The sequence below is a fragment of the Miscanthus floridulus genome, chromosome 12 (assembly GCF_019320115.1).
Source record: "Miscanthus floridulus cultivar M001 chromosome 12, ASM1932011v1, whole genome shotgun sequence".
Taxonomy (NCBI): domain Eukaryota; kingdom Viridiplantae; phylum Streptophyta; class Magnoliopsida; order Poales; family Poaceae; genus Miscanthus; species Miscanthus floridulus.
Genome location: NC_089591.1, coordinates 84761537 through 84785945, shown reverse-complemented (window position 1 = coordinate 84785945; position 24409 = coordinate 84761537). Strand labels below are relative to the sequence as shown.

Sequence of the window (24409 nt, the reverse complement as noted above, 5' to 3'; positions counted from 1 at the left end):
GCAGCTGTCGGAGTTGCCGCGAACAGTATTGATCTTGAGATCCCATCTGGTTCGCCCGGGATCAAGCGCACACTCCTACCTGGCGCGCCAACTGTCGACAAAAGATGCTCGGCAGTCCTCCGAGGGGTATTCCACGAAGCTAGATTGATCGGTGGAGGTGCGCGTGATCAGGAACAGGATGGTGACACAAGGCGCAGAGACAACGATTTAGACAGGTTTGGATCGTCTGATCGACGTAATACCTTACGTCCTGTGTCTTTGGTGTATTGTATTGAATATGAGATCTATGAAGATCGATGTCCACTAAGGGACCCCTGTCTCTCTTTATATACTCTGGAGGGATAGGATTACAAAGAAAGTATCATATTTGGTACTATACAATATCTTGCGGTGCACGTCAAACAGTGCCGTGCACCGTGCACGCCTTGATCTCGTAGGCTGTGCCACCTCTTATGGTGCGGCCTATATCTTGTCTTGTGGATACCGAGGGCCATACCCCCACAAAAGCTTTCGTGGAGAACTAAATGGTCTATTAAAATGATAATCCAATAAATTACTCACTTTGGAAAAAGAAAAAGTCCATAATCCTAAAGAAATTTAAGTTTCAGAAAAAATAAACCTTATAGAACGATGGTTCGTACATACGATCGATCCCAGTAACCTCTATTTATTTGCCAAACTCTATTACTTTAAAATATAGTAGTATTCATTTTTTTTAAAAAAAATACAGCGCTATTATTATTTCACAACGGCCGAACGGAGTACGTAAGGGGAAAAGGGTTACTTGGTGTAAAAAAAAGTTAAATTTGATGTAAAAAAATCAAACGTCTTATAATTTGGTATGGAAGTATTATTTGGGAGGAGGAGAGAAGGAAAAAAGAGAGAAAATAATAGAAAAAAAAAGGCTGCCTCTGCCTGCTTCTGCTTGGCTGGCGATCGGAGGACGACGGAGCAGAAGCAGCTGGCATCAGCCGCTGGACAGTGGGCCTCGAGTGAATACCAGACAGAGAGAAGACCGGGCGAGAGCTCCGGGCGCTTCCTTGCTTTTTCAGCGCGCCTGATTCAGCTGGTTTCCCCTTCCGGCTGCCCCACTCCGCTCAGGCCTCAGTCCTCAGATCGATCGAATCCAGCAGAGCAGTTCCAGCTCCAAATCCAAATCCCCGTATGCTTCCCTCCTGGTGGACACTCGAGATTTCCGTCACCAATTTCATATCCTCTTCTTCCGCCAGCGCCGCCGCCGCCCCCACAAGGTTTGCTGCTATCCCCCAAATCGATTCATCATCCGTGTCCTTCCTTCCACCTCCTGCTGGCTTAACTTCATTCCATTTCGTCTTCTACCATGCTGATGCTGCAGCGCGGTGCTTCCAGTCGGTCGCCGCAGCACAGACCCAGACCATTTCCTCCGCACATCAAACTAACCAGGTTGGTACTGCACTACTTTCCTTTGCTCGATTACCAGCCTCATCCCTGCGTATCTGCTGCACTTTTACCAACCTCGGTCTCCTCTCCTGGAGTCCATTGGATTGCTATCGCTATCAGTCTCGTCTCATTCCGTTGCTCATGACAGGAGCCAGGCAGGCAATGCACGCACACTTGTTTAGAGCAGAGCTGACCACACCGGAACACCAGTGATCTCCCACCTCCCAACATACAGTAGTAATGATCTTCTGATCCAGTTCAAGATGGGCCTCAAGGAGCAGCATCCGCAGCTCGACCAAACTGATGATGCTATCAACTCACCCGCTTCTGTTTCTGACGACCACCACCAGGGACCGGGCATCCCCCGTGTCTCAAGCTGCAGCACCGACAACGATTCTGGCCTTCCACTTTGCCGGGTCTGTCATTGCGTCGAACCCGATCTGAGAGGCGAGTCCGCCCTCGGATTCTTGGGCATCGCGCCGCCTTCCCCTCCCAGGACTGACACTGACTCCACCACCACGACGTCCACCAGCAAGGTTGCCATCACTGGGCCAAAGGATGATGCCATCAGTGCTCCCAGATTTGTTGAGTTCGTAAGCCCCGAGGGGGAGATATTCGTGTGCGCCACTGACGTCGAATCAGGCCCCCTGCACCAGCATGACCATCTTGTGGATCTAGGGTGTTCTTGCAAGAACGACCTTGCCCTTGCGCATTATGCCTGTGCGTTGAAGTGGTTCATCAGCCATGGATCCACCACGTGCGAGATATGTGGAACTGTTGCTGCAAATGTAAGGCCTCAGGATTTCAACAAGGTTCTCGCGTCCCTCAAGGATTATGAAGCTCTCAGGGAAAGGACATCCACAGGGGAAATCTCATACTTGCAGCATGGGGCAGATACTGGTGTTGATCCAGACGCCGTCGCGGCGATACGAAGGCAGCGGCTTAGCGAGATCTCATCTTGGTTCAATCCTCACAACTCTCACGTGGCTGTTGCCCAAGGCCATATTGATCAACCTCAGCCGTCACTTAGTCCAACCAATAATTCTGTTCTGGAGCATAGTGTTGTGGCGGCGACACGGGTACATACAAGATGGAGTTTGGAGAGCACTGGAGTTTTTGTTGCTACCTGCCTAGTTGTCATTATTCTTGCATGGTTGGTTGCTCCACATGTTGGCAAGGTATGTTTCGCTGAAAAAAGGTTCTCTTCTTATTTACACATCCTCGTGTGAAAATTGCAACTTCTGAACTCAACTGCATACCCCTTCTTATTATAACTGTTAAAAGAGAATTGCTCGGCAGTTCTCCTTTACAAAACTGTACAAATCATAAAGCGGACAAACATTAAGATAACTGCACAACCCTGAAAAAAAGGAGAAAGAATTAGATCCGCCATATGAAAAAAAAAGGAGAGAATTTTATAGATGCGTAGAGCAGGTTTTCCATCTGGTGAAGGTGCTGCACGTGTTAAGTATTATTGACTGAAGGACACTGTTATCTGCTGAAACATACTTGTATAAGTTACTGATCATGTGGTTTTCTTTTTTACCCTTGAGGAACTGCAGTTTAGTAACTATTAGTGTTATTTTAAGTTATGCAATTTGAAGTTTGTTAGATAATAACAGTCATCAGATCCATAGAAGTAACTGTGAGCCTGAATTAGAAAGTTTAGATGCAGCTATCCCTTTGTAGCCTCTGGTCGTTCTTGGACCATATTGAGGGTGCTCACATGCATAGTTATTTCTTGCCTTTTATAAATCTGGTTTTTTGTATATTTATAATTTTCAGCTAATTAGCAACGATTTCTTGCTCTCTTGAGGAAAACAAAACTAATGAGCTAGGTCGATGTAAAAGAAAGGTTCCCCTATGGATGAAGCATTTGATGTGAAGTATGATTTTGTTTTTGGGTTTCTGTGCAGAAAGCTGCTGTAATCTGTCTTCATATGCTTCTTGGAGGTTTATGCGCATTGGCTGTAGTAATATCCCTGAGATTTGTAAGTAGACGGTGATCTTTCATGATATATTTCATTTCCTTTTAGCCAGATTTTTTACCTTTGACTAAGTAAGTGTTTCGAAAGCGATGGTCTTTTACCATTGCCTGAATGCTAAATGATCCTTTCTCATTGCAGGTTTTCCCGAGAATCCAGTATGGGTCTATGCAATATTGGGCAATCTTGTTTGTGTCCTGGTTCCTTGTGTTTGGTGTTTGGGCTTCACGAACACGCAGCGCACGCTCCTCATGAGCATATAGTGTAGCATGAGTCATTGCAGCAGACCCGATTGCTTCACTAAGGGCGTACCCAGTGCAGAGAGCTCCCGCTCTGTGCGGGGTCTGGGGAAGGGTGTTAGTGGCTAGCCTTACCCTCGCCTGTGCAATGCGAGGAGACCGCGACTCGAACCCGGAACCTTCCGGTCACAGGCGGTAAGACTCTACCGCTTGCACTAGGCCCGCCCTTCACCCGATTGCTTCACTACGGCAGTTTTAGGTACTGCGTCCTTGTGTGTATTCACGTGTACTATATAACGCTTGTCTTTTTTCCGAGTTGTTCTATATAAGATGTATATGCTTGATTCAGAAAAGATGGAAAATCATGTGCAGCGCTGGGTGTGATTATTTCCCCCATTTGTTTGAGATAAGCAAACTAGGGTAACATTGAATGCTAAAACAGATAAAACTAGCCCCATAAGTAGTCACCATGTTTTTTTTTTAAACTAGTAGTCACCTTTTTTTTTGCCGGGGGGGGGGGGGGGGGGGGGGGGGGGGGCGCTGAGTAGTCACCATGTTACAAGAGAAGAAGTTGGTCAAGCTTCAGTTATAGGGTACTTTGTATTATGTAATTTGGCGTTGTAGCACTGCCCTTGTGGCACATGCCCCTTGGGTTGCTTCTTATTTATCCATAGAGGATGGGATAAGAAGTGATTTGAAGCATAGCCCTATTATGGTTTCTGACATTTGTTCCTCCATGGAAATGATCCTTGGGCGGATTCACAAGAACTTGAGATGGATGTATCTGTGCCTGACAAGTCGTCTATATGTATAGGGGAATTTACACATGCCACCACTTAAGATGCAGTTTTCATCAATACCATCAGGCTAGTCGATGACATGTGGGGGTCTAATCCTATATGCCATAGACTTAGGCTGATGGTACAGTAGAAGCCTGACCTTAAACACCCCTCCGGCCCTCCCCTTAGAAATCCAGACACCAATCGGTTGCAGTGGGGGTATTTTGCTTCAGTTCCTCCATCCATCAGGTATTCAGATATCAGATTGGGTTTTTTTTTTCTTTATTTATTAATTCAACACATCAGCACAGCTTAAATAGCTTTGATCGTCCCATTGAGCTATCTATACTACACTAGTTTACACAGACAAAGATTAACAGCAGCAGCAGACAATCAACTGATCAACTGCATTGTCCACCCTAGGCTAGGTAGCTCAAATATTATGCACTTTGCTGCACATCTAATCCATTCCAAGTAATACGCACTTTGCAGGTTGCAGCTGCTTACAATTGCAAATGGACCCCTTGTTCAAAATCAAAGGGTACTAGTATCTATCGCCAGCTTCATTCATTCTATTCTACTTCTTGGCTGAGTGGACTACAATCAGAATCTCATCATCCTCGTCCTATACAAGTAGGAACCCCCTCCCTGCTCCCTGGCATCCATCACCTTTCACCAAGTACTGTTTCAAGAAGGGCCTCCTCCTCCTCCTGCACACCACACACAAGTTCAAGAGATCTTATCTACCTCGTCTTAACCAAAACAGTATTATGAACTACATGCATAAGGTAAAGACCAGGCCGCATACCACTAGAGCTGTAAATTCTGTCTCTTCATCCACCGCATCCAGAACTGCAGGGTCTTCCATCAGATCCTGAAAAACATTAACGGTGTGCGTGTAAGTGGTTGCTATTTCCTCTGCTCTAAATACAGACTGGGTTGATAAAGGAAAATGCTAATCATAACACTGCTTACATCCTCAGCAATGCGTAGCACACCATCCTTATCCTGCACAAACATGTGACAACATTCTCAGACATCATGTACAAACTAAATTGCACCACAAGTTGAACAACAACCAATTGCACCATAAGTTGAACCACCACCAACTAACCTTGACTGCGACGAACAGAAGGGGATCAACTGGTGTATAAATCATATAGTGTGCACCATCCTGCAGATACAAAGTGTCAGCAATCACAAGCATGCCAATGAAGACCCAAGATTGACTACTTGTTAGTTACTCCCTCAATTCCAAATATAAGACGTTTTGGCTTTTTCTAGATTCATAGCTTTTATTATGCACCTAGGTATATGCTATGTCTAGATACATAACAAATGCTATGAATCTAGAAATGCCAAAACGTCTTATAATTTGGGATAGAGGAAGCACTTATTTGTCACTGTACCAGTAGCAGCATGCTGCATAGGCCAATTATCCTATGAAGTACTCCATCCGTCCCTAAATGTTTGTCGTTTTTGTTTCCCAAGAAACAACTTTGACTAAATATATATTAAAAAATATTAATATTTATGATACATAATTAGTATCATTGGATAGATATTTGAATCTAGTTTTTTAATAAATTTATTTGGAGATAGAAATGTTGCACGTATTTTCTATAAATCGAGTCAAAGTTATCGACACGCAAATCGTGGCAACTAACATTTAGGGATGGAGGGAGTATGAAGCTAACTAAATCACATCAACTGTACATCTAAGTTGACCAAAATCAGAATTTCATATTTAAATATTACATCCAGGCAGTTTGCTCACCAAATTGAAGCAACAAATCTCTACACCTTCAAAAGGTACACCGTCACCACCATCACCAGAATCTGCAATCTTTATATGAGATACCAAAGAGGATATCGCAAATAGTAGATTGTACTAGTAAGCAAATAGTTTCTGAAATTGTTGAGATATTGTCTAGAAAACATTTCATGTTGACTAGGTACGTTGGCCTAAAAAAAATATTCATCCGCAAATACAGATTTTTTTTTGTCTTTTCTTAATATTTTGACTAGATGACAAGATATGTGTGTGTGTGTGTGTGTGTGTGTGTATATATATATATATATATATATATATATATATATAAAGGATGCCTGTGATTTTGGTTACCATGAAACTCTTGAATGGCCTCTTCTGGAAAGCAGAAGCCACCCCTTGCTGTATAACAGAATCTGAAATGGAGAGGAAAGACGCTTGTACAGAGATATCACGATAGAAGCAAAGGAATGAACAGATATATCCTGAGGCGTGTGCACGATCCTTACCCGCTTTCGACAAAGTGCATATGTACTCTGGCAAGGGCATAGGCAACAGACGGAATGATTTGCTTGAGTTGGTCGTCATCGACCTAAGTAAACAGGTTAAAATTGTGCACCAAACGTATAGGAAAGGAAGAAAGCATTATTCCATTACATTAGGAACCATGGAAAAAGAAATGAATAATCTGTTGAAGGAATGTATATAAGGCAGAGAGGGTGAAGACATACAGCTACCCAGCCACTGAAATTTGTGCTCTTGAGAACCTGCACAGGCCTGGAAGAGTGTCACTTGGAGTCTGCCATGAGTATGAGTGGCAATGGACAATGGTACGAAAGTGTGGCCGTGGAGCTTTACATGTCAACGGGGCAGAGAAGCAAGCAGTCGTAGTCCTGCGAGCTCCTGAATACTCTTCGGATAATGCACTCCAAGAGGCGGTTGCTGGTGTCGTCGATCTGCAGAGCGCAATGTTGGTTTGGCTTGAGTTATCTGGTACTTAATTTCATTTGTGATGAAAGAAAGAAAGAAATATTAGCTGAATCCAACCATAGTACCATACCAAGGTGCAGAACGAAAGAAAAGAAAAAGAAGAAGAGGAGGAATGGGATGGGTAGGCGTACGATGGTGACGATGCGCTTGGATGCTGCGGCGATGCACCTGCCCTGGTCATCCAGCACGAAGCCGGCCGGTGGCTTGGGCATGGCGGCGGCCCGGGTGCCCCCAGCGAACCTCCCCTCCTCCCGGTCGTCATAGCCACCGCCGTCGTCGTATTCATAATCATCTTGGTCCAGAGGGACCCTGGGCGGACGGCGCGCGGGTTCGGGGGGCTTATTCCTGGGAGGGGGCCGTGGGCGGGCGCGGTGTTGCTGCTGCTGCTGCTGACGGGGCGGCGCGACCCGGACGGAGACGGCGCGGCGCATGAGGCGCAGGGGCAGGGGGGGCTTGGTGGTGTGGACAAGCACTAGCTGCTGCTGCCCCCGCTTGCACAAGACCGGGGGCACGGGAGCGGCCGCCGCCGCCATTTCTAGATGCCTGGGAGGGAGCCGGAAAGCTTGGAAGACGAAGACGAGTGGATGCTGGATGGATAGCGCGCTCGTCCTTCTCTCTCAACCGTCAGCAGTTGAGACTTGAGAGTGAAAAAAAAAATCTTTCACCCCCTGTCGTCCCCGTCGCCATGGTGGACATGGACTGGTGGTGGGTTGGAAGACGAAATCGTTATGGGCCGGTCTGGGCCACCTCCGCATGTGGTAATGCAGCCCATGGGCCAGCACCGACAGCAGCCCACAACCCCAGCAACCCAGCACCGGCGGCGGGCAGACGCTGCTAGCGCTAGCGACTCGCACGGACGAGTGCCTCACCGCCGCAGCACCGCCGCCGGACAACCATGGCGTCGTCTAAGCTGCAGCTGCCGTCTGACGACAGCGTCCTCCTGCTCGTCACCCACTCCAATCTCTCCACCTTTGCTGCGGACATCCGCGTCTCGCAACAGGTGGGTGTGGCTCTCATCTTGCCGGGATCCGGATCTCCATCATCTCTGCTCTGCTAATGCATCGGATCGCAGACCACCGTCGAGGCGCTCAAGGACAAGCTCTGGCGCAAGACCGGAACCGCCGTCGCCTCCATGCGTCTCCAGCTCCGCGACGACACCGGCGCCAAGATCGCCGACCTCGATGACGACGCCGCGCCCCTCGCGGCCTACGCCCCCTACAACGGCTACCGGATCCATGTTGTTGATCTCGATCCTTCCTCACTCACCTCGGGTGGCTGGTTGGAAGACACTTCCCTTGTCGACAAGTACAAAATGTCCGATGAAGCATACGATAAGCTCGACAGTAAGTTTGAGTTCCCCGGCTGTTTCATTCTTTTTTTTCCCCCAAAGTCAATATATGCTTTTGGATATATCTGTTTGCAACTTGCAGTGCATTAGGCCCAATGCCAATTTTATGATTTTGGTGACAGCTAACTTTCGAAAATTCAAAGAAAAGATGGTCCCGAAAAACTCTCCGTCAGAGGATAAAGAAGTAAGTTACTAAAGTTTTGGAGTGTCTTCTTTCATTTTTCATCTCACTTATTCTATTTCTTTCAGCAATCAGAAAAGCATATGGAGGAACTATGCTCCAAGATCAAGGTCAGTCACTTTGGTTCTTCCCATGTGCTTCAATTTAGTTGCACTAAGACTGGCAAATTGTCCAAAATCATTGTCAGATTTTTAGTGCTCATGATTTAGCACCCAAAGACACACCCTGCCAGTCTCCAGAGCCTCATTTCAATTCCATCTTTAATTGCTGGCACAATCACGATATATATGTACCAATTACCATCCTTGCTATAATTGCAAATAGTCTAATTTGGGCTAACAATATACTTATTACCAAATCAGCATGCTAACCTCTTTCATTGCCTGAATGTCACTTTCCTCTTCCCACTGAACCTTTTTTCCCCAAGGAATATGTGAACATCCTTAGGATTAATTTTAAACTGGTACTCTTCATGGACCATGGTTGCCAACTGCAGCAGGTGATCTAACAAGTGTGTCACAGGTGGGAGATAGATGTGAAGTCGAGCCTGGTGCCAAGAGGGGCACTGTAAAATTTGTTGGTAGAGCTGAAGCACTTGGGACGTGGATTCTGGGTTGGAGTGCAATATGATGAGCCACTGGGAAAGCATGATGGCATGTATGTTCAGTCCTAAACTATGAAAAATAGAAAATGATAGGCTTTTGTGTTGATTGTGTGATTAGCCATTTTTGTTATGTATAATGCTAATTGCTGCTAATGTCATATTCCTTGATTTTGTGATGGGTAACCTGCTATTATCATTAATAAATGGCAGTAGCTCTTTATAACATTTCCTTGTGCTTCTTGGATACTGCAGGGTGAAAGGCATTCGCTTCTTTGAGTGCCCTCAAGGTCATGGGGCAATTGTGAGGCCAGAGAAAGTAAAGGTATTTTCGTTGCTAGATTCCTAGCTCTTTACCTTGTGTGTACTTTGGAGCGAGTTTTGGTTAGACGTTATCTCTGCAGCTGATTGCTGAAATTTAGAGGCGCCTAGTGTTTCTTCAAATATCGTTTCGGAACATGAAGAGTATCACAACCTTTTTGTAGTAGCGGGTCATGTGACATGAGTGTGTGTTTGCATTGTAAGGTCTTGAGTTTTTCTAAAGAAACAATTGTGAGCATGTTTCTTTGTGACAACCTTTTCGAGCTGGGTTGCCTATTAGTAATAAGGATGAAAAAGTTAACCGGGGCCGAGCCTTTGCTCTGTTTGGGTCGTTGTAATAGTATAACAGGTGATTTCTGGGGTGCAACATAATCTCCTAGCTGAGGTAAGAGGTTGCCTTGTATGGGATTCTTTCTCCTTCTCTCTTATTAATACAAAGATATGCAGTTCTCGTGCGAGTTCGATAAAAAAAAATGATATTTTTTTCACAGAAGTTAAAATGTTCCTCAACAGTTTTTTTCTTCTTCTCATTTTCTTTTTCGCAGGTTGGCGACTTCCCGGAGAGAGACCCATTTGAAGACGATGGCGAGATATAGGCAACCGAGGAGGGGTGCATGTGCATTTGATTTGAAAAGGGAGGGAGGTCCTTGTTGAGTTGCATTTGAAACGTGTGTAAAATTAATTTGGAGATTTGAGTGTGCGTGCTTGCTGTTACTATCTTTGTTGGTTACAATCAGAGTGGGTTACTGAAAAGCACAGCAAGCGATTGTAACTGGTCACATTGCAAGACATGCAGTCCATGCGCAGGCGTGCGTGATCTCTGGTCTCTGCCAACTTCTGTTAGCTTCTCTACTAGAAAATGTATGATGGCAGAAACTTTTATTCCGTGTTCCCTGTCCCCTGACTGCATTGAAAGCCCCGTTCGGCTGATGGATTCTGGCATGCAAACTAAAGCTAATTTGTTGTGAAAGGAAAATATTGATCTGATAAGTTCAAGCTAATTTTTTTGTTATGCATAAATGTTTTAAAACACTTTTTGAAATTGTTTATCCAAAAGAATTCGAGAAAGTTTTTTAAATAAAATTTTGAGAAAACTTATTCAAATTGCAAGAATAATATTTGTATCGATAAATATATATTTTATAATTAATCTAATGATCCATAAATGTAATTAGTCATGTATCTATCTATCCATCTATATCAATTAAACTTAAGATTAATTGATTCATAAAAAAATAGAAATTTATAAAGAAAAAGAAAACAATTGTGAAATATACTCTTACATTAGGGGGGTGTTTAGATGCTTTTGGAATGGCAAACTTTTTGCCAGTAATGTTTTGCTGTAAAACTTTTGTCATTCAAACTTTTGGTATTTGGTGTTTAGATGTATGGCAAAACTTTAGCCATGCAGACACAGCACGCGCCCCCAAGACGTTTTTTTTTGCCCAGTTTTGAGCCTCTTGGATCTCAAATGTCAAAAGTTTTGCCGCCTAAGTTTTGTTGTTTTTGTCTATGATTTAGATCTATTTTGCCAAAAGATAGAATAAAACATAAAAAATTTTGGTCAAAATGGGAACTAAACATGCCTAGGCCGCAATTCCAGTAGCAAAGCAACGGGGCTAACCAAGCAAAAAACAAAGCAAAGAAGAGAGTAGAAAAAAAATGTTTGCGGTTGGCTGGTCCTAGCAATTGTCCAAAATTCCAATCTCTCTCACATTGTCGCCTGCCTGCCTGCCTACACTGACTAGTGACTAGACTAGACCTGGCGTGGCCTGGCTGCTGCCTTCCCCTTCCTCCCTTCCTTCCCTAGTTGAGTCCCCCGCCCGCCCCATTCCTCCTCCCCTCCCCACCATGACGATGAGGTGAGGCGAGGCGAGGTGAGGTCTACTCTCCGGGCCGTGGCCGACGCCGACGAGCAGCTTGCTCCATCCCCGCCATCTCGTCTTTCTCGTCCACAATACACTAGTTGTGGAAGAAATGGAGGACGGCGGCAAGGCGCCGGCCAGCCTGGGCACCCTGCGCGCGGTGCTCGCCATCCTCCAGTGGTGGGGCTTCAACGTCACCGTCATCATCATGAACAAGTGGATCTTCCAGGTTTCCTCCTTTCCATCCGCATTCTATTCTAGTTCTAGCTTCCCCATCTATCTTCCAATCTCCGCCGCGGATCTGGATGCCAGATGCTTCTACTGCCCTGCTGCCCATTCTAGTTGTAGCCTTGTAGAAGAACGACTCTTCTCCTTTCCAATATCTAACTGAATTCGTCCATACAGCTTACCATTTCATTATTTGCGGTTCCCCGCCCTCTCCCAGTTTAGTTTGGGTGGGAAACAGACAGCGTCAAATCGACTTGGCCATTGGGGCTTGGATTATTAGTACAACAACAACAACAACAACAACAACAACAAAGCTTTTAAGTCCCAAACAAGTTGGAAGTTGGGTAGGCTCGAGTTGAAACTCTAGCAGAAGCAAGATTCAGACACGTGAATAACTGTTTTCCAACCGCTCCTATCTGAGGCTAAGTCTTTAGAGATATTCTAATCCTTTTAAGCCTTCTTTTATTGCCTCTACCCAAATCAACTTCGGTCTTCCTCTGCCTTTCTTTACGTTACTATCCTGGTTTAGGATTCCACTACGCATCGGTGTCTCTGGAGGTCTTCGTTAGACATGTCCAAACCATCTCAACCGGTGTAGGACAAGTTTTTTTTCAATTGGTGCTACCCCTAATCTATCACGTATATCATCGTTCTGAACTCGATCCCTCCTTGTGTGACCACAAATCCAACGCAACATACGCATTTCCGCGACACTTATCTATTGAACATGTCGTCTTTTCGTAGGCCAATATTCTGCACCATACAACATAGCAGGTCTAATCGTCGTCCTATAAAATTTGTCTTTTAGCTTCTGTGGTACCCTTTTGTCACATAGGACACCAGATGCTTGACGCCACTTTATCCACCCTGCTTTGATTCTATGGCTAACATCTTCATCAGTATCCCCGTCTCTCTGTAGCATTGATCCTAAATATCGAAAGGTATCCTTCCTAGGCACTACTTGACCTTCCAAACTAATATCTTCCTCCTCCCGAGTAGTAGTGCCGAAGTCACATCTCATATACTCAGTTTTAGTTCTACTGAGTCTAAAACCTTTGGACTCCAAAGTCTCCCGCCATAACTCCAGTTTCTGATTCACTCCTGTCCGGCTTTCATCAACTAGCACTACATCGTCCGCGAAAAGCATACACCAATGGATGTCCCATTGTGTGTCCCTTGTGACCTCATCCATCACTAAGGCAAACAGATAAGGGCTCAAAGCTGACCCTTGATGTAGTCATATCTTAATCGGAAAGTCATCCGTGTCTCCATCACTTGTTCGAACACTATTGTTATACATGTCCTTAATGAGCCCGACGTACTTCGTTGGGACTTTATGTTTGTCCAAAGCCCACCACATAACATTCCTTGGTATTTTATCATAAGCTTTCTCCAAGTCAATAAAAACCATGTGTAGGTCCTTCTTCTTCTCCCTATACCGCTCCATAACTTATCTTATTAAGAAAATGGCTTCCATGGTTGACCTTCCGGGCATGAAACCAAATTGGTTCATAGAGACCCGCGTTATTGCTCTCAAGCGATGCTCGATAACTCTCTCCCATAGCTTCATAGTATGGCTCATCAACTTAATTTCCCGGTAATTAGTACAACTTTGAATATCCCGCTTGGATTATTAGTACGTACTAGTTTATTACTTTGGTGCTTAGTCATGCAGGGTTCAGCAGCCTAGTCACACCGTATTTTATCTCCATTTACTGTCTAGTCAAGTTGCTGCTCGTATGCATTCAGCAATCTTCTTTTGTATGTTTGGGTAATTGGGTAATGATAGACATGTAATAGGAGGTATATTGCAATGACTTTCTCCCTTTCTTCCGTACTGCCTACGGAGTACACCAAAATGCAGCCCATTCACTGTGCAAGCCAACTGTCTATCAAAAGCCGTGCCCTTGATATAAGATGCTCTTCTCTGCAGAAACTGGATTTCAAGTTTCCTCTCACCGTGTCCTGTGTCCACTTCATCTGCTCTTCAATCGGAGCCTACATCGCAATCCATGTGCTTAAGGCGAAACCGCTGATTGAAGTTGAACCGGAGGACCGCTGGAAACGGATATTCCCAATGTCGTTTGTCTTCTGCATAAACATTGTGCTGGGAAATGTGAGCCTGCGCTACATTCCAGTCTCCTTCATGCAGACGATCAAATCTTTCACTCCTGCAACCACAGGTACCTAGATTATGCTACCCTCACTGTTTGTTCAATCTTCCACTTGTTATCATGCTGTGGTATGAGAAGATGATACGCTGGTTTCATGCCATGCAGTTATTCTGCAGTGGCTAGTCTGGAATAAGCATTTTGAGTGGCGCATATGGGCATCGCTGGTCCCCATAGTCGGGGGAATACTCCTGACTTCGGTGACAGAGCTTAGCTTCAACATTTTTGGTTTTTGTGCTGCCATGGTTGGCTGCCTGGCTACATCTACAAAGACCATCTTGGCAGAGTCCCTGCTCCATGGATACAAATTTGACAGGTACACGCTTGTCTTATGCTATTGGTGCACTGGTGCTTATTTAGAAGCTGCGTGCTCTGCCAATAACGGTGTTCAAAACATTTCATCTTCTGAAATTAATCTGTTCTTCGAGACCATTTTTCCTGCTGAATGGAGGTTGGAACTGCTAATTAATTAGTAAAATGGCTTATTCTATTTTCTGCAGCATTAACACGGTGTACTACATGGCACCCTTTGCCACCATGATACTGGCTCTACCAGCAATGTTGCTTGAAGGAGGCGGTGTAATCAACTGGTTCTACACACATGATTCAATCGTTTCTGCGCTGATTATCATCCTAGGTTCAGGGGTGCTTGCGTTTTGCCTTAACTTCTCCATCTTCTACGTCATCCATTCAACAACAGCAGTGACTTTCAATGTTTCTGGCAACCTCAAAGTAAGGCATGACTATATTCTGGGCCATGTTCTTCTCCCTACTCCCTCTGCTCGACATTGACATCTTAATGGACATGCTTCTGTAGGTCGCGGTGGCAGTGTTAGTGTCATGGTTGATCTTCCGGAATCCAATCTCTGCGATGAATGCAATTGGATGTGGAATCACCCTGGTTGGTTGCACTTTCTATGGCTACGTGAGGCATCTGATCTCACAATGGCAGGCTGCAGCCCCAGGGAGTCCAGGAACAGCACATGCGAACCTTTCAAGAAATCAGATGGAGATGCTTCCCCTTGTGGACGACAAGCAAGAAAAGGTTTAGCAAGTTGGCATTTCTGCAGTGGAAGAAGTACAATACAAACAGATGGTATGCCCAGAGAAGACTGACAGTGGTGATATAGTGCTGGTTCAAGGCTGCATAAGCTAGGGCTTGCAGTAGTTTCTTCACTTCTTGAAGAGAGAATTATATATGTACTCGTGGGTGTGTGGTGAGGTTGGTGAGAGACTAGTAAATTGGAACTTCTTATAGCATCATTTCCTCCTTCCAATTGTGATATTAATCTCCAGTATCAGAATTCAATTCGTTATTAGGAAGGTTGATTTGGTGTGGTGTCTATGCTTATCCTACATATTTGACTGCTGACCTGGGAATTTATCATGTGCTCTGCTCGAAAGCTGCTGCAGCCTGCTCTGTTGGCGTGCCAGATGCTACAGCATTTTCCAAAGTTGTGTGCAACGTTACTATGGCTGCGAACGATATGCTGTCGAGGAATACGGCCAGGCGCCTAGAGTCAATGTTGCCCGGTCCGGCACTCTTAGCATGGCACTATAACAGATAAACAAACAGATAGGCATGCATTGTGGTCGTTGACCTCAGCACATTGTGGCTCCAACAATTTTTGCCTATAATCTATAAGCTGAAAACTTTGACAGCTTCTTCTGCTATGTATTTACAACCTTCAAGAATGAGCCAGAAGAAATTGTTTTTTGATGTGAAGAGAATTAAGCGCACGCCAGGATTGGGCTTGGATGCTGAGGCTTCTCATCGACCACTCCCGGCAACTTGGTGGTGTTGCCACCGTGAGCACAGGACTTGCAATCCACCGACGGCGGATTCTCTGTGCTCCAGTCATCTGGAACTGTCAGGAAGTGCTTGCTCATGAACTTCCTGAACCTCTTCTTGTAATCCCTGGGGGAAATCACCGTTGGCGATTCATTCTTGGGCACCACCAGAGACGCTTTCACCATTGTCTCCAGCTGCTTGTCCCATGTATACTGCCTCAGGTAGTCGATGATGCCGAATACGAGCTCATGCTTCTGCCTGTCCACTCCAACCAGCAAAGAGTAGTCCATAACATTGATCGACTGCAAGCACAGGTATTTTTGTTAGCACGTCTTCAATTCCATCTATCTATGAATTATGATATGGCAGCACAAATGGAAGTCATACTTACCGTGAGAAAAGACGTATCATTCCAGATTGCCCTCTCCAAGAGATGCTTTGCTCTTCCACCAATATAGATTGGAGAAACACGCATGTCATCCACAAAGTTTTGGTCCAAGTAGACGGTGCCATGGTCATTTGAATCGGAGACATATCGCGAAAATATGGCGCCTTTCAGATCATATGTCCGCGACACATTGTGTCCAAACAGGATGTTTTCCATCACCATCAGATCCATCTTAATCTCCTTGCCATGTCTTATTTGCTTGACCTGAAACAGAACAGGATGCTCACGGTTTAATAAAGAAAGACAGCAGTGGAAAGAAGGGAGTCCTGCGATAACTATTTGAGATAACTACCTGATAGATTCCTAAGATTTTGGCAAGGCAAGTTTGGCTCCCCGTGTCCAGAGAATGGTTAACATGCTTGAAGTAATCAGGCGCAAATTTTATGAAGGACTCAAACTCTGCCTTCTTTATTTGCTTTATGATGAGCCTGTGATCCATTGTTTTTGCAAAGAATGCCTTGCTCTTTCCGCCTTGAGCATCCCACTTCTTGCAACGGCTCAAGGAAGTAATATATGCAAGCTCCGAGGGGCAGCATTTCCTTCGGAGGTTGTAGAACTGGTTAGAGTGTACACAGATGACTGAGTACTTCCCTTTGAGAACTATTCTCCCGTTGACAGATATTTCTGGATGGAGAGAGGTTGATAGAAGTGAGCTATCATAGCTGGAGAGGTCGTAAGATGAAATGCTTGCCTCAGAATCTGAAGATCCAAAAGATGACGACCAGGACAAAGAAGCAGAGGAACTTTCACATACGGAGCTGTAAGACTTCTCCATTGTTTTAGCATACTCTCTACCCCTGATATCCGCTGGTTCAGTCTCAGCAATAGCATCCATCATTAAGTGGCGACGATCCTCAGATATAGCAAGAGCTCGGGATATTATACTGGATATCTCATCCTCTGATACACACAAGATACTGCCACCTGGACCGACTGTGAACTGTGGAGAGCCCATCTCCTCGGCAGATTGTCTGTGTTTGTGCAAGGGGGATAAATGAGTTGGACGATAGTGGTTAACGACTTGAAACCTTTCCAAACATCCAACTTCCACTTCCTGCCTGTAAGCCAATCTGGACTCATTCAGTGGGTTCCAAACACATTTTTCCCCGTCACACCGTTGCGGAATATTGCTCTGAACACCCAAGCAATTTGAGGCCCCGGAAGATGGCACTTTTGTGCTATGCTGATCATTGTAATACTTATTCCATGCATCATCAAGCAAGGTTGATGCATGTCTGTACGTCCCTGGTTCACTGAACTTCTCTGGCTCGATACATCTATTAGCAAATGATGCTTTGCTGCTCATGCGCTCACCGATCCCGCCTGCTTCAGCAACTACTGCAGTTTGGTCACATGTAAATTCAGAGGTTTCCGTGATGCCATTTCCCACTATTGCATTTTCAGCAGATGTACAGTCTACAAGTTGATGCAGACGGTGGTCCCACACATAAAGTTCCAGCAAAAGATCCTGATAGAGCCAATTTACATTAAGGATATCATCCACAGAGCTTGATTCCCTATTTCGATCAACAGCCTTTGCTAGAGAATCCTGGATCATAAAGATAAGCCGTGAAATAATGATTACCAGAAATGCAGAGTAAATCAATTGTGTGACCGATGGAAGGTTCATCTAAAAGAGGACGGGAAGTTTTACCATGAACTCAGCCTTCTCTTTAATCAACATCTCTTCAAGTTGGGAAAAGTTTTTAACAGGAAAGAAGGCACCACGATAGATTGCTAGCTCAGGAAACTGATCCTTCAGCTTCTGTAGTACGCTTGTGACTTCAGAGAAAAGTGTAACTCCTGTAGCAAGAACCTTATAGAAGTGCAGCAGAGGCATTAGGTTCCACTATGGATTTTCACAAAAGAAGCATGAGATGGAAACAACAATTGAGAACGATACATACATTTCTTACCTCTTGCCCGTACCACTCATGCATATTGGGATTGTGAAACTCAAGAGTAGGCTGTGGTTTGCAGGCATTGTAAATTTCGACTGAGGAATACTGGAACATTGCAACTTTGGAGCCCAACCTGAAGTTCACAGATCCCAAATAAATGAATAGAAAAGGTTCAGTCCAATATACAATGGAAGAAAAATAATTTATGAAATCATATGCAGCTGATGTTCTAAGGTTCTTGACTCTTAGGCTTACCCAAAAAAGCGCAGACAATCCCTATTGAGTGAATGCCCGCATATTGACAGACTTCTAGCAGTTGAGTGGCTTGAAAAACTGAGTTCAAGGAACTTCCCAAATGAAAGGTAGTGTGCTTCAGTTGACATTATCACCCTTCGTGATGATGTGGAGATCCCATTTTCATGTTCACATCTTAGACATCTAGTCCACATCCAAATCTTTCCTTCTGATTCACCAGGTAAACAATATTTAGGCAGCAAGCGCTTCACAAGAACAGTCAGATTCCCGTTGCGGTGAGTGTAGGAATACATGTGAGCCTCTGGAGGCTCTCCACATGAGGAACAGCTGAGATTCTGTGAAAAAGACACAATCATGAGTCGTGAGCATATTCTTCAAATCGAGTTGGGAAAGGTTCTGTATCAGCCAAAAAGAATGGAAGCAAGAAGTCGTTTGCTTGGAGGTATCGAATTCATATTCAGCTGACAGAAGTAGATCGGTAAACATAACCTAGAATGATAACAATGTTACCTGCTTCTGCAAAATGTCTTGCAAATAGCGTCCTAAGGAAACATCAAAATTTCCGTAGTATCTTATACGGGATAGACGGCTCTGCTCGCAGATAACCTGCTTTGTGATACACTGGCTGGACAGCAAAATAAGTATGCTCTGAGACTCCAAGACATCATCCACCTCATCTATATCAGATGTCTTGTCTCCGTTATTGTAACTGGTGCTGTGTTTAATATTTTCCAATGACTGCTCTTGTCTTTCACTAACCGAAGGGCCATCCAATGTCATTTGTTGATTGGTTTCAGAGGATTCTTGTTCCTGGGGATCGCTTAAATGATCCACATTCTCACCAGAACCAATTGGTACTCCAACGTTTGGGCTGATATGGATACCGTTACTTGCCATGCCTTCATTGTATTGAGGCCTGTCTTCTATCTGATCATCAGTTGCCTCTTGAGAAGCAGTGACCGGTAAATAAATATTATGATAACGGAATATATCAATGAATCTTCTCGGTGATTCTGGGACTGCTGATACTAGTCCTTCAGAAGGGAGTGCTTGATTAGGGAAGTTCTTCTCGAGTGAATTTAGAGCATTGAAATATGTAGAAGAAATGGTAACTGGCACCCCATCAGTATATTCCTGTATTGATCCTAGTGACGATGGTCCCGCCCTCCTAGTGACAGAAACTTCTTCTTTAGAAGAATTCTTATTGTTCAAGATTAGTCTCTGATCTTCGAAGAAGGACGTCTCAAGAACGAGGCGGTATGCTGCAAACACTGTGTAGTTCATGACTTGCTTGATTTTCTTCAGTTCTTCAGTATTTGCTCCCCTAAGCAATATCTGCAGGACGAAAGGAATCACCATTATCTATCGTTCACAGTAAGCTGTTAATTTACTAATGATTTATAATAATTGCACGAAATTAGCACTTGATGTTGTCAGCACAAAGAAGGGAAGAAGACATCTATTCTATCTATGTACTTTCATACTTCTTGATGCAGCTACGTCATCACTACTAGTATCTCATTGTAGTATAGAGTATAGTGGTTCATCAATTAGTCTTAATCTATATGCATGTTTGCTAGGCCAGAATGATGCATGACAGTGCTTTATTTTAAAAGGAAACAAAGCGTGTCAAATTATAAAGAAGAAAAATGCATCCTGCTGTTAAGGCAGATATATATTCTGCTGTGAACATATACATAAAGCAGAGATTTAGAAAGGTATGCCCATGCTCATGCATGGATCTTGTCTTATCTTCGTATAATGCAGCATCAGTGGTGGGCTGTGAAAGGTATGATCGTGCATGAATCTTAGTATGATTAATTAGAAAGGAAGTAGCAGACCCTACCGTGCATCCCAATGGCTTGTGAAAGCCTTCCAGGAACATTAATGTTTTAGATGGCCTCTTTCCAACTCCAGTGCTGCAGGTAAGGTTGTGCTCCTCCGTCACTTTTTCAATGTGGAAGTAGTCACACTGCTTCAACTTTGGCTTGCAGAGAACCTCTGAAAACGAGAGTATGGGAGCGCCAGAACAGCGAGCAATCCTCTGCAGCCGGTTGAGCTTCATGTCAAGCACTAGAGTGACACCTTCCTTGAGAAGAAGCTCCTGTATGTCGCGTGAAACCGTTTTCTCGACCATGATGACATCTGGGCGGCAAACCTCCATCATTTTGCAGACAGACTTGTCTAGATGGTCTTTCTCCTGCTCTATGGAACTGAATGATGAGAAGCCAACATGGGAATGGCCGAGGACTCCGCTAAGCAGCAGCAGCCTAGGATTGTGACACTTGGTGGGCATGTGCTTATGAGCCACATTCTTCCTGAAGACTAAGCCCTTGACGACCTCACTGCATGCGGATGCAGTGGAAGACAAGACATGCATGCACATTATATATATTCTTGACATGCGGTGTTTAATAATAATAATAATAGATATAATTAGCGTATTATATACATACGTACCATTGGCGGGGTGTACCAGATGCTAGGCACTTGACCTTGATGTAAGAGGAAGGGTCCATTTGGTTGCCTACAGCAGTGCCAACATCAGGCTTGATCACAAGGGCAGCTTCCCAGGAGAGGGAGGTGACGATGTCAAGCCAGCAGCAGCTGTTGCTGTTGCTGGTGGTGTCAATGCCAATGCCAGCCGACTCTAGAAAGCGAGCGGCGAGCATCCTGAGCTGCCCGTTCATGGCTCTCAGCATGGCTTTCTGCCGTTCCTCCCTGTCGGCAGCAAGGGCGGCGTTGGTGGCGGACTGATCCGCATGGCACCACCTGATACTGCTGCTGGTGGTAGCATCATCGTCATCATCGGATCCGTCATCCTCATCTGTGCAGTAGGATGTACTACCTCCGGCTCGGGCATCGTAACAGGTGGGCTCATCATCATCATCTTCCAATTCCATGCTGTCTGCAGCAGCTGCCTCATCAGGCGGTATCCAGATGGCGTCGTAGTCGCCGTCATCCGATTCGGTGGTAACGACGACGACGTTGGGCATGTGATTATTGTGAGCCCCATCGTCTCCAGATGGGCAGGCATGCAGCAGATGGTTTGGATTAGCACCACCAAGGGCAAGGGCATGGGCATCGTCCTCATCCCTGTGAGTGCACACGCAGGGAGGCAACAACTTTGATCTGCTGCATGAATTTGCACAAGCTAAGAGAGTACTGGGTCGGGGGCAGTACCTTGTGTGCAGCAGAATCATGGTAATAATGGAGCTCCAAAGAACGGCAGCATGCAGTTTTGTTGGTGTGTGCCCCTCCGATCCCCTCCAAGAAATCCTTAGCTTACTTGTGATGAATTGAAATCGATTATGTCTACTGATGCATGCTGCATCCAATCCAACAAATCGATGGGTTTCTCAACAGATTTTAAAACAAACTAGCACGCATGCATGCATCGATATATCTGTCCGGCTAGCAGACGACTCACCTACGGATCGGAGGGAACGAACCCTGATGATGGATGATTATTAGAGCTGAGATGGACTGACGACGATGAACTGGAGTTATGTACGTTGTTGGAGGATTCTGGAAGAAGAAGAAGCAGCAGCAGCAGCAGCTACGAAGGAAGGAAAGCGAGGAGCAAACGGTCGGGACAGATGAAAGGAAATACTAGAACTGGACTTGTTGCCGTGTCTTTGGCATCAATTAATATCGAATTATCGTCTGATTGGTTGATTAATATAATAAATAAATTCATCCATCATGTATTCCACAAAAGGAGTATATTAATTAGTACGAAGAGATGGTATCGAATTATTGTCCACCTGTATGTATGTGGAACCCATATAAATGCGGGCGATTCTGGATCGCTAGCTAGTTGGACACAAGGCATGCATGCATGCTGACACGTGTACTGTATACATGATCGATCGCCTTCCTTCGCTGTCTAGCCAAGCCGTCTCCCATCATCAGTGTCATCAGATCATACAGTACAATGATAATGCGAGATGCAGGAAAACGCCATGCCACGTGTGTATGCATGCATGATTAGCTAGCACAGCATCGATCGATCTACATGGACCAAGCAGTGTGCGCCTTCTCCAGCTCGATGATCACTCCATCTGCAGCACCCACGTGTCCCTGCGTCATCAGCTCAAACCTGAATACGAGGAATTTTTTTAGCCTTGAGAACGCATGCTCTCGATCTTGTTGTGCATAGTTGAATGTACACGTCTCAGTGCACATCCAACGGTGCGTAGCGTGAGAGCGTATACTTAAGAGCAAATTTTTACTTTGCTTAGAGTAACTCTAGCAGGGCCCCTACTTGAGCCCCCATAGCTAAATATGGGGGCTCAGGTCAAAAATCTAACTCCAGCAGGGCCCCTACTACAGACCCTAAATTTGTGTGGGCACCCAAATCCTCTCAACAGACCCCATTTTGGTTGGGCCAACAACCCGGCCCCCATCCGTGTGGGCGCTGCAACTCTCCCTCCGGTGGCTTCCTCCGACGAGCATCGCGTTGTCCCAGTGCGGCAGCGAGCACCGGCGGCACGGCTCCCTCTCCTCCCTCGCGCGGAAGCGAGATCGAGCACCGGCGGCGCGGCTCCTCTCCCTCCGGTGGCTTCCTCCGACGAGCTCCGCGCGACCAGATCCGCGGAAGGCAGGGACAGAGGGCTCGCCGGCTCCTCACCTTCGCGCCGCGCCCCTTCTCCACCCAGGCATGCGCAAGCTCGAGCGCGCGCCCCCTGCCATGGCGTCCGCGACCTTTCCTCCCCGGCGTCGGCCCCTTCTCCTCCGCCGCCGCCGTGTGCGCGCGGGCCCGCTGCTCCCCTCTGCTCCGCCGTGCGGGCCTCCCTCTACTCTGCCGTGCGGGCTCGGTACCCTCTGCTTGGTCGCACGAGCTCGGCCCTCACAGCCCTGTCGGCACAGGCGAGCGCTCGTTCTGCACGCGTCATGGTATGTGGGGTGGATTTCAGGGGAAGAAGATAGATTTGAGTCAATGACAAGTGGGCCCCTTATGTCATTATTTACTAATATGGATTTGGGGGCCTTCGTTTTAGGGCTACTGCTGGAGTGGAAGCACAAATTTAGACCAATAAAAATAGGGATAGGCACCCAAATATAAAATGGGGGCTCTAATTTGGGGGCTGCTGCTGGAGTTGCTCTATGAGGGGATTCAGGTTCAAACTTGACGGCTTTGCCCTGCTGAGGTGGCAACACCCCATCCATGGCTCCACCAGATTCTGTGTATGGGCACACTTTTAGTTTCAACCTATTTTTCTTATAGCAATTTTGTTAAATATTAAGTTGAATGTTTTTTTTTCAAAAAAAAAAATCCTATAACTAAAAATATGCTTTAAAAGTTCTAAGCTTTTTTGGACGGGAGAGCAACTTAATTAAATATAACTCATTTTAACTTGTTACACTAAAAAAGGATTAACTAAAAAAGAACAAAGAGAAGTGGGAAGCAATGAGATGTGAATCTGTGCAAAATCAGTCTCCTGACATTTCTCTCGATTCTCACAAGAGAAACCAAAACATTTCTTCTATTCAAATGTACCCTAAATCAATTTTAATTTGATGCTAGACCTACGTGTTTTGTTAGACCTGGTTAAGGGATTGTTTGTTGATAGATTTAACATGGCTACCATCCAAATAGAGCATATGCTGCCTGGCCTCTTCCTCTAGGCATTTTGGTGTGGTTAATTGTGGTTAACGCAGGATTTTCTATTTTGATAATATTTTTTTGTTACCTCCAAAATTATCGAAATTTGCCTTAAATTTTGAAGAATTTTTTTACACCTACAAATGAAGTATGATTTTTAAAGAAAATCATAAATGAAGTATGATTTTTTTCTAAATAAATTTAGATCTAGACAAAATATTAGCATGATTTATGACTACACATGTATTGAGTAGAAGAAGATGCAACATGAACAATAGAAAAATATGAGTCTAGATTTATATAGCACATGTATTAGTGTAATACAAATTTCAAAATTTTCTTTCAGTCACCCCTGAAATTATCGAAATTCCACCAAAATTTTGAACCCTGGGTTGATGTACATTCATGCATACTCCCCGCGTCTCATAAAAAGAGTCGCTATTGGATTCGTGTCGGTCAAATTTTCTCAAGTTTAACTAGATTTGTAGAAAATATTAGCAACATTTG

The 24409-nt window shown here is 45.0% G+C and overlaps 4 protein-coding genes and 1 pseudogene across 8 annotated transcripts; 3 read left to right on the top strand and 2 right to left on the bottom strand.

Annotated features, from left to right (window-relative positions):
• Positions 1 to 875: 875 nt before the first annotated feature.
• LOC136497233 (uncharacterized) lies at positions 876 to 4081 on the top strand. Its single transcript, XM_066493023.1, has 5 exons — positions 876 to 1250; positions 1355 to 1422; positions 1568 to 2597; positions 3336 to 3410; positions 3546 to 4081. Exons 3-5 carry the CDS (start codon positions 1683 to 1685, stop codon positions 3657 to 3659), a joined length of 1104 nt encoding a protein of 367 aa, XP_066349120.1. The 5' UTR covers positions 876 to 1250; positions 1355 to 1422; positions 1568 to 1682; the 3' UTR covers positions 3660 to 4081.
• Positions 4082 to 4674: 593 nt separating this feature from the next.
• Positions 4675 to 7859, bottom strand: LOC136498139 (uncharacterized). The gene is made up of 10 exons (XM_066494089.1): positions 7315 to 7859; positions 7052 to 7149; positions 6925 to 6970; positions 6703 to 6785; positions 6548 to 6609; positions 6200 to 6261; positions 5537 to 5596; positions 5398 to 5430; positions 5231 to 5296; positions 4675 to 5132 (listed from the first exon to the last, which is right to left on the bottom strand). The coding sequence occupies exons 1-10, from the start codon at positions 7714 to 7716 to the stop codon at positions 5088 to 5090; spliced, it is 957 nt and encodes a 318-aa protein (XP_066350186.1). The 5' UTR covers positions 7717 to 7859; the 3' UTR covers positions 4675 to 5087.
• Positions 7860 to 7967: 108 nt separating this feature from the next.
• Positions 7968 to 10617, top strand: LOC136498140 (tubulin-folding cofactor B-like; annotated as a pseudogene).
• A 757-nt stretch (positions 10618 to 11374) lies between these two features.
• LOC136498137 (UDP-galactose transporter 1-like) lies at positions 11375 to 15254 on the top strand. Its single transcript, XM_066494086.1, has 5 exons — positions 11375 to 11728; positions 13661 to 13910; positions 14007 to 14214; positions 14399 to 14630; positions 14716 to 15254. The coding sequence occupies exons 1-5, from the start codon at positions 11612 to 11614 to the stop codon at positions 14947 to 14949; spliced, it is 1041 nt and encodes a 346-aa protein (XP_066350183.1). The 5' UTR covers positions 11375 to 11611; the 3' UTR covers positions 14950 to 15254.
• A 209-nt stretch (positions 15255 to 15463) lies between these two features.
• On the bottom strand, positions 15464 to 21886 carry LOC136498136 (putative 1-phosphatidylinositol-3-phosphate 5-kinase FAB1D). Of its 5 annotated transcripts, XM_066494085.1 has the most exons (11): positions 21725 to 21886; positions 21478 to 21622; positions 20755 to 21390; positions 20141 to 20639; positions 18805 to 19629; positions 18295 to 18629; positions 18046 to 18172; positions 17793 to 17954; positions 16431 to 17687; positions 16082 to 16342; positions 15464 to 15992 (listed from the first exon to the last, which is right to left on the bottom strand). In XM_066494085.1, the coding sequence occupies exons 2-11, from the start codon at positions 21495 to 21497 to the stop codon at positions 15630 to 15632; spliced, it is 4485 nt and encodes a 1494-aa protein (XP_066350182.1). In that variant the 5' UTR covers positions 21498 to 21622; positions 21725 to 21886; the 3' UTR covers positions 15464 to 15629. The 5 variants fall into 5 exon arrangements, with proteins under 5 accessions (XP_066350182.1, XP_066350177.1, XP_066350180.1 ...); XM_066494080.1 differs by having other exon boundaries at positions 20755 to 21622; XM_066494083.1 differs by having other exon boundaries at positions 18055 to 18172; positions 20755 to 21622.
• Between the last annotated feature and the right edge of the window lie 2523 nt (positions 21887 to 24409).

What these genes read in the sequence shown, in the direction of transcription:
- LOC136498137 (XM_066494086.1), top strand. Translation starts at nt 11,612, where the DNA reads ATGGAGGACGGCGGCAAGGCGCCGGCCAGCCTGGGCACCCTGCGCGCG. An exon ending in TTTCACTCCTGCAACCACAG is followed by an intron (nt 13,911 to 14,006) that starts GTACCTAGATTA and finishes CATGCCATGCAG; the next exon opens with TTATTCTGCAGTGGCTAGTC. An exon ending in ATGTTTCTGGCAACCTCAAA is followed by an intron (nt 14,631 to 14,715) that starts GTAAGGCATGAC and finishes ATGCTTCTGTAG; the next exon opens with GTCGCGGTGGCAGTGTTAGT.
- LOC136498139 (XM_066494089.1), bottom strand. Translation starts at nt 7,716, where the DNA reads ATGGCGGCGGCGGCCGCTCCCGTGCCCCCGGTCTTGTGCAAGCGGGGG. An exon ending in AGATTTGTTGCTTCAATTTG is followed by an intron (nt 5,597 to 6,199) that starts GTGAGCAAACTG and finishes TTGTATCTGCAG; the next exon opens with GATGGTGCACACTATATGAT. An exon ending in CAGAATTTACAGCTCTAGTG is followed by an intron (nt 5,133 to 5,230) that starts GTATGCGGCCTG and finishes TGTGGTGTGCAG; the next exon opens with GAGGAGGAGGAGGCCCTTCT.
- LOC136498136 (XM_066494081.1), bottom strand. Translation starts at nt 21,497, where the DNA reads ATGATTCTGCTGCACACAAGGTACTGCCCCCGACCCAGTACTCTCTTA. An exon ending in ACGGGCAAGAGGTAAGAAAT is followed by an intron (nt 17,955 to 18,045) that starts GTATGTATCGTT and finishes CACTTCTATAAG; the next exon opens with GTTCTTGCTACAGGAGTTAC. An exon ending in AAATCTTAGGAATCTATCAG is followed by an intron (nt 16,343 to 16,430) that starts GTAGTTATCTCA and finishes GTTCTGTTTCAG; the next exon opens with GTCAAGCAAATAAGACATGG.
- LOC136497233 (XM_066493023.1), top strand. Translation starts at nt 1,683, where the DNA reads ATGGGCCTCAAGGAGCAGCATCCGCAGCTCGACCAAACTGATGATGCT. An exon ending in TTGCTCCACATGTTGGCAAG is followed by an intron (nt 2,598 to 3,335) that starts GTATGTTTCGCT and finishes GTTTCTGTGCAG; the next exon opens with AAAGCTGCTGTAATCTGTCT. An exon ending in TAGTAATATCCCTGAGATTT is followed by an intron (nt 3,411 to 3,545) that starts GTAAGTAGACGG and finishes TTCTCATTGCAG; the next exon opens with GTTTTCCCGAGAATCCAGTA.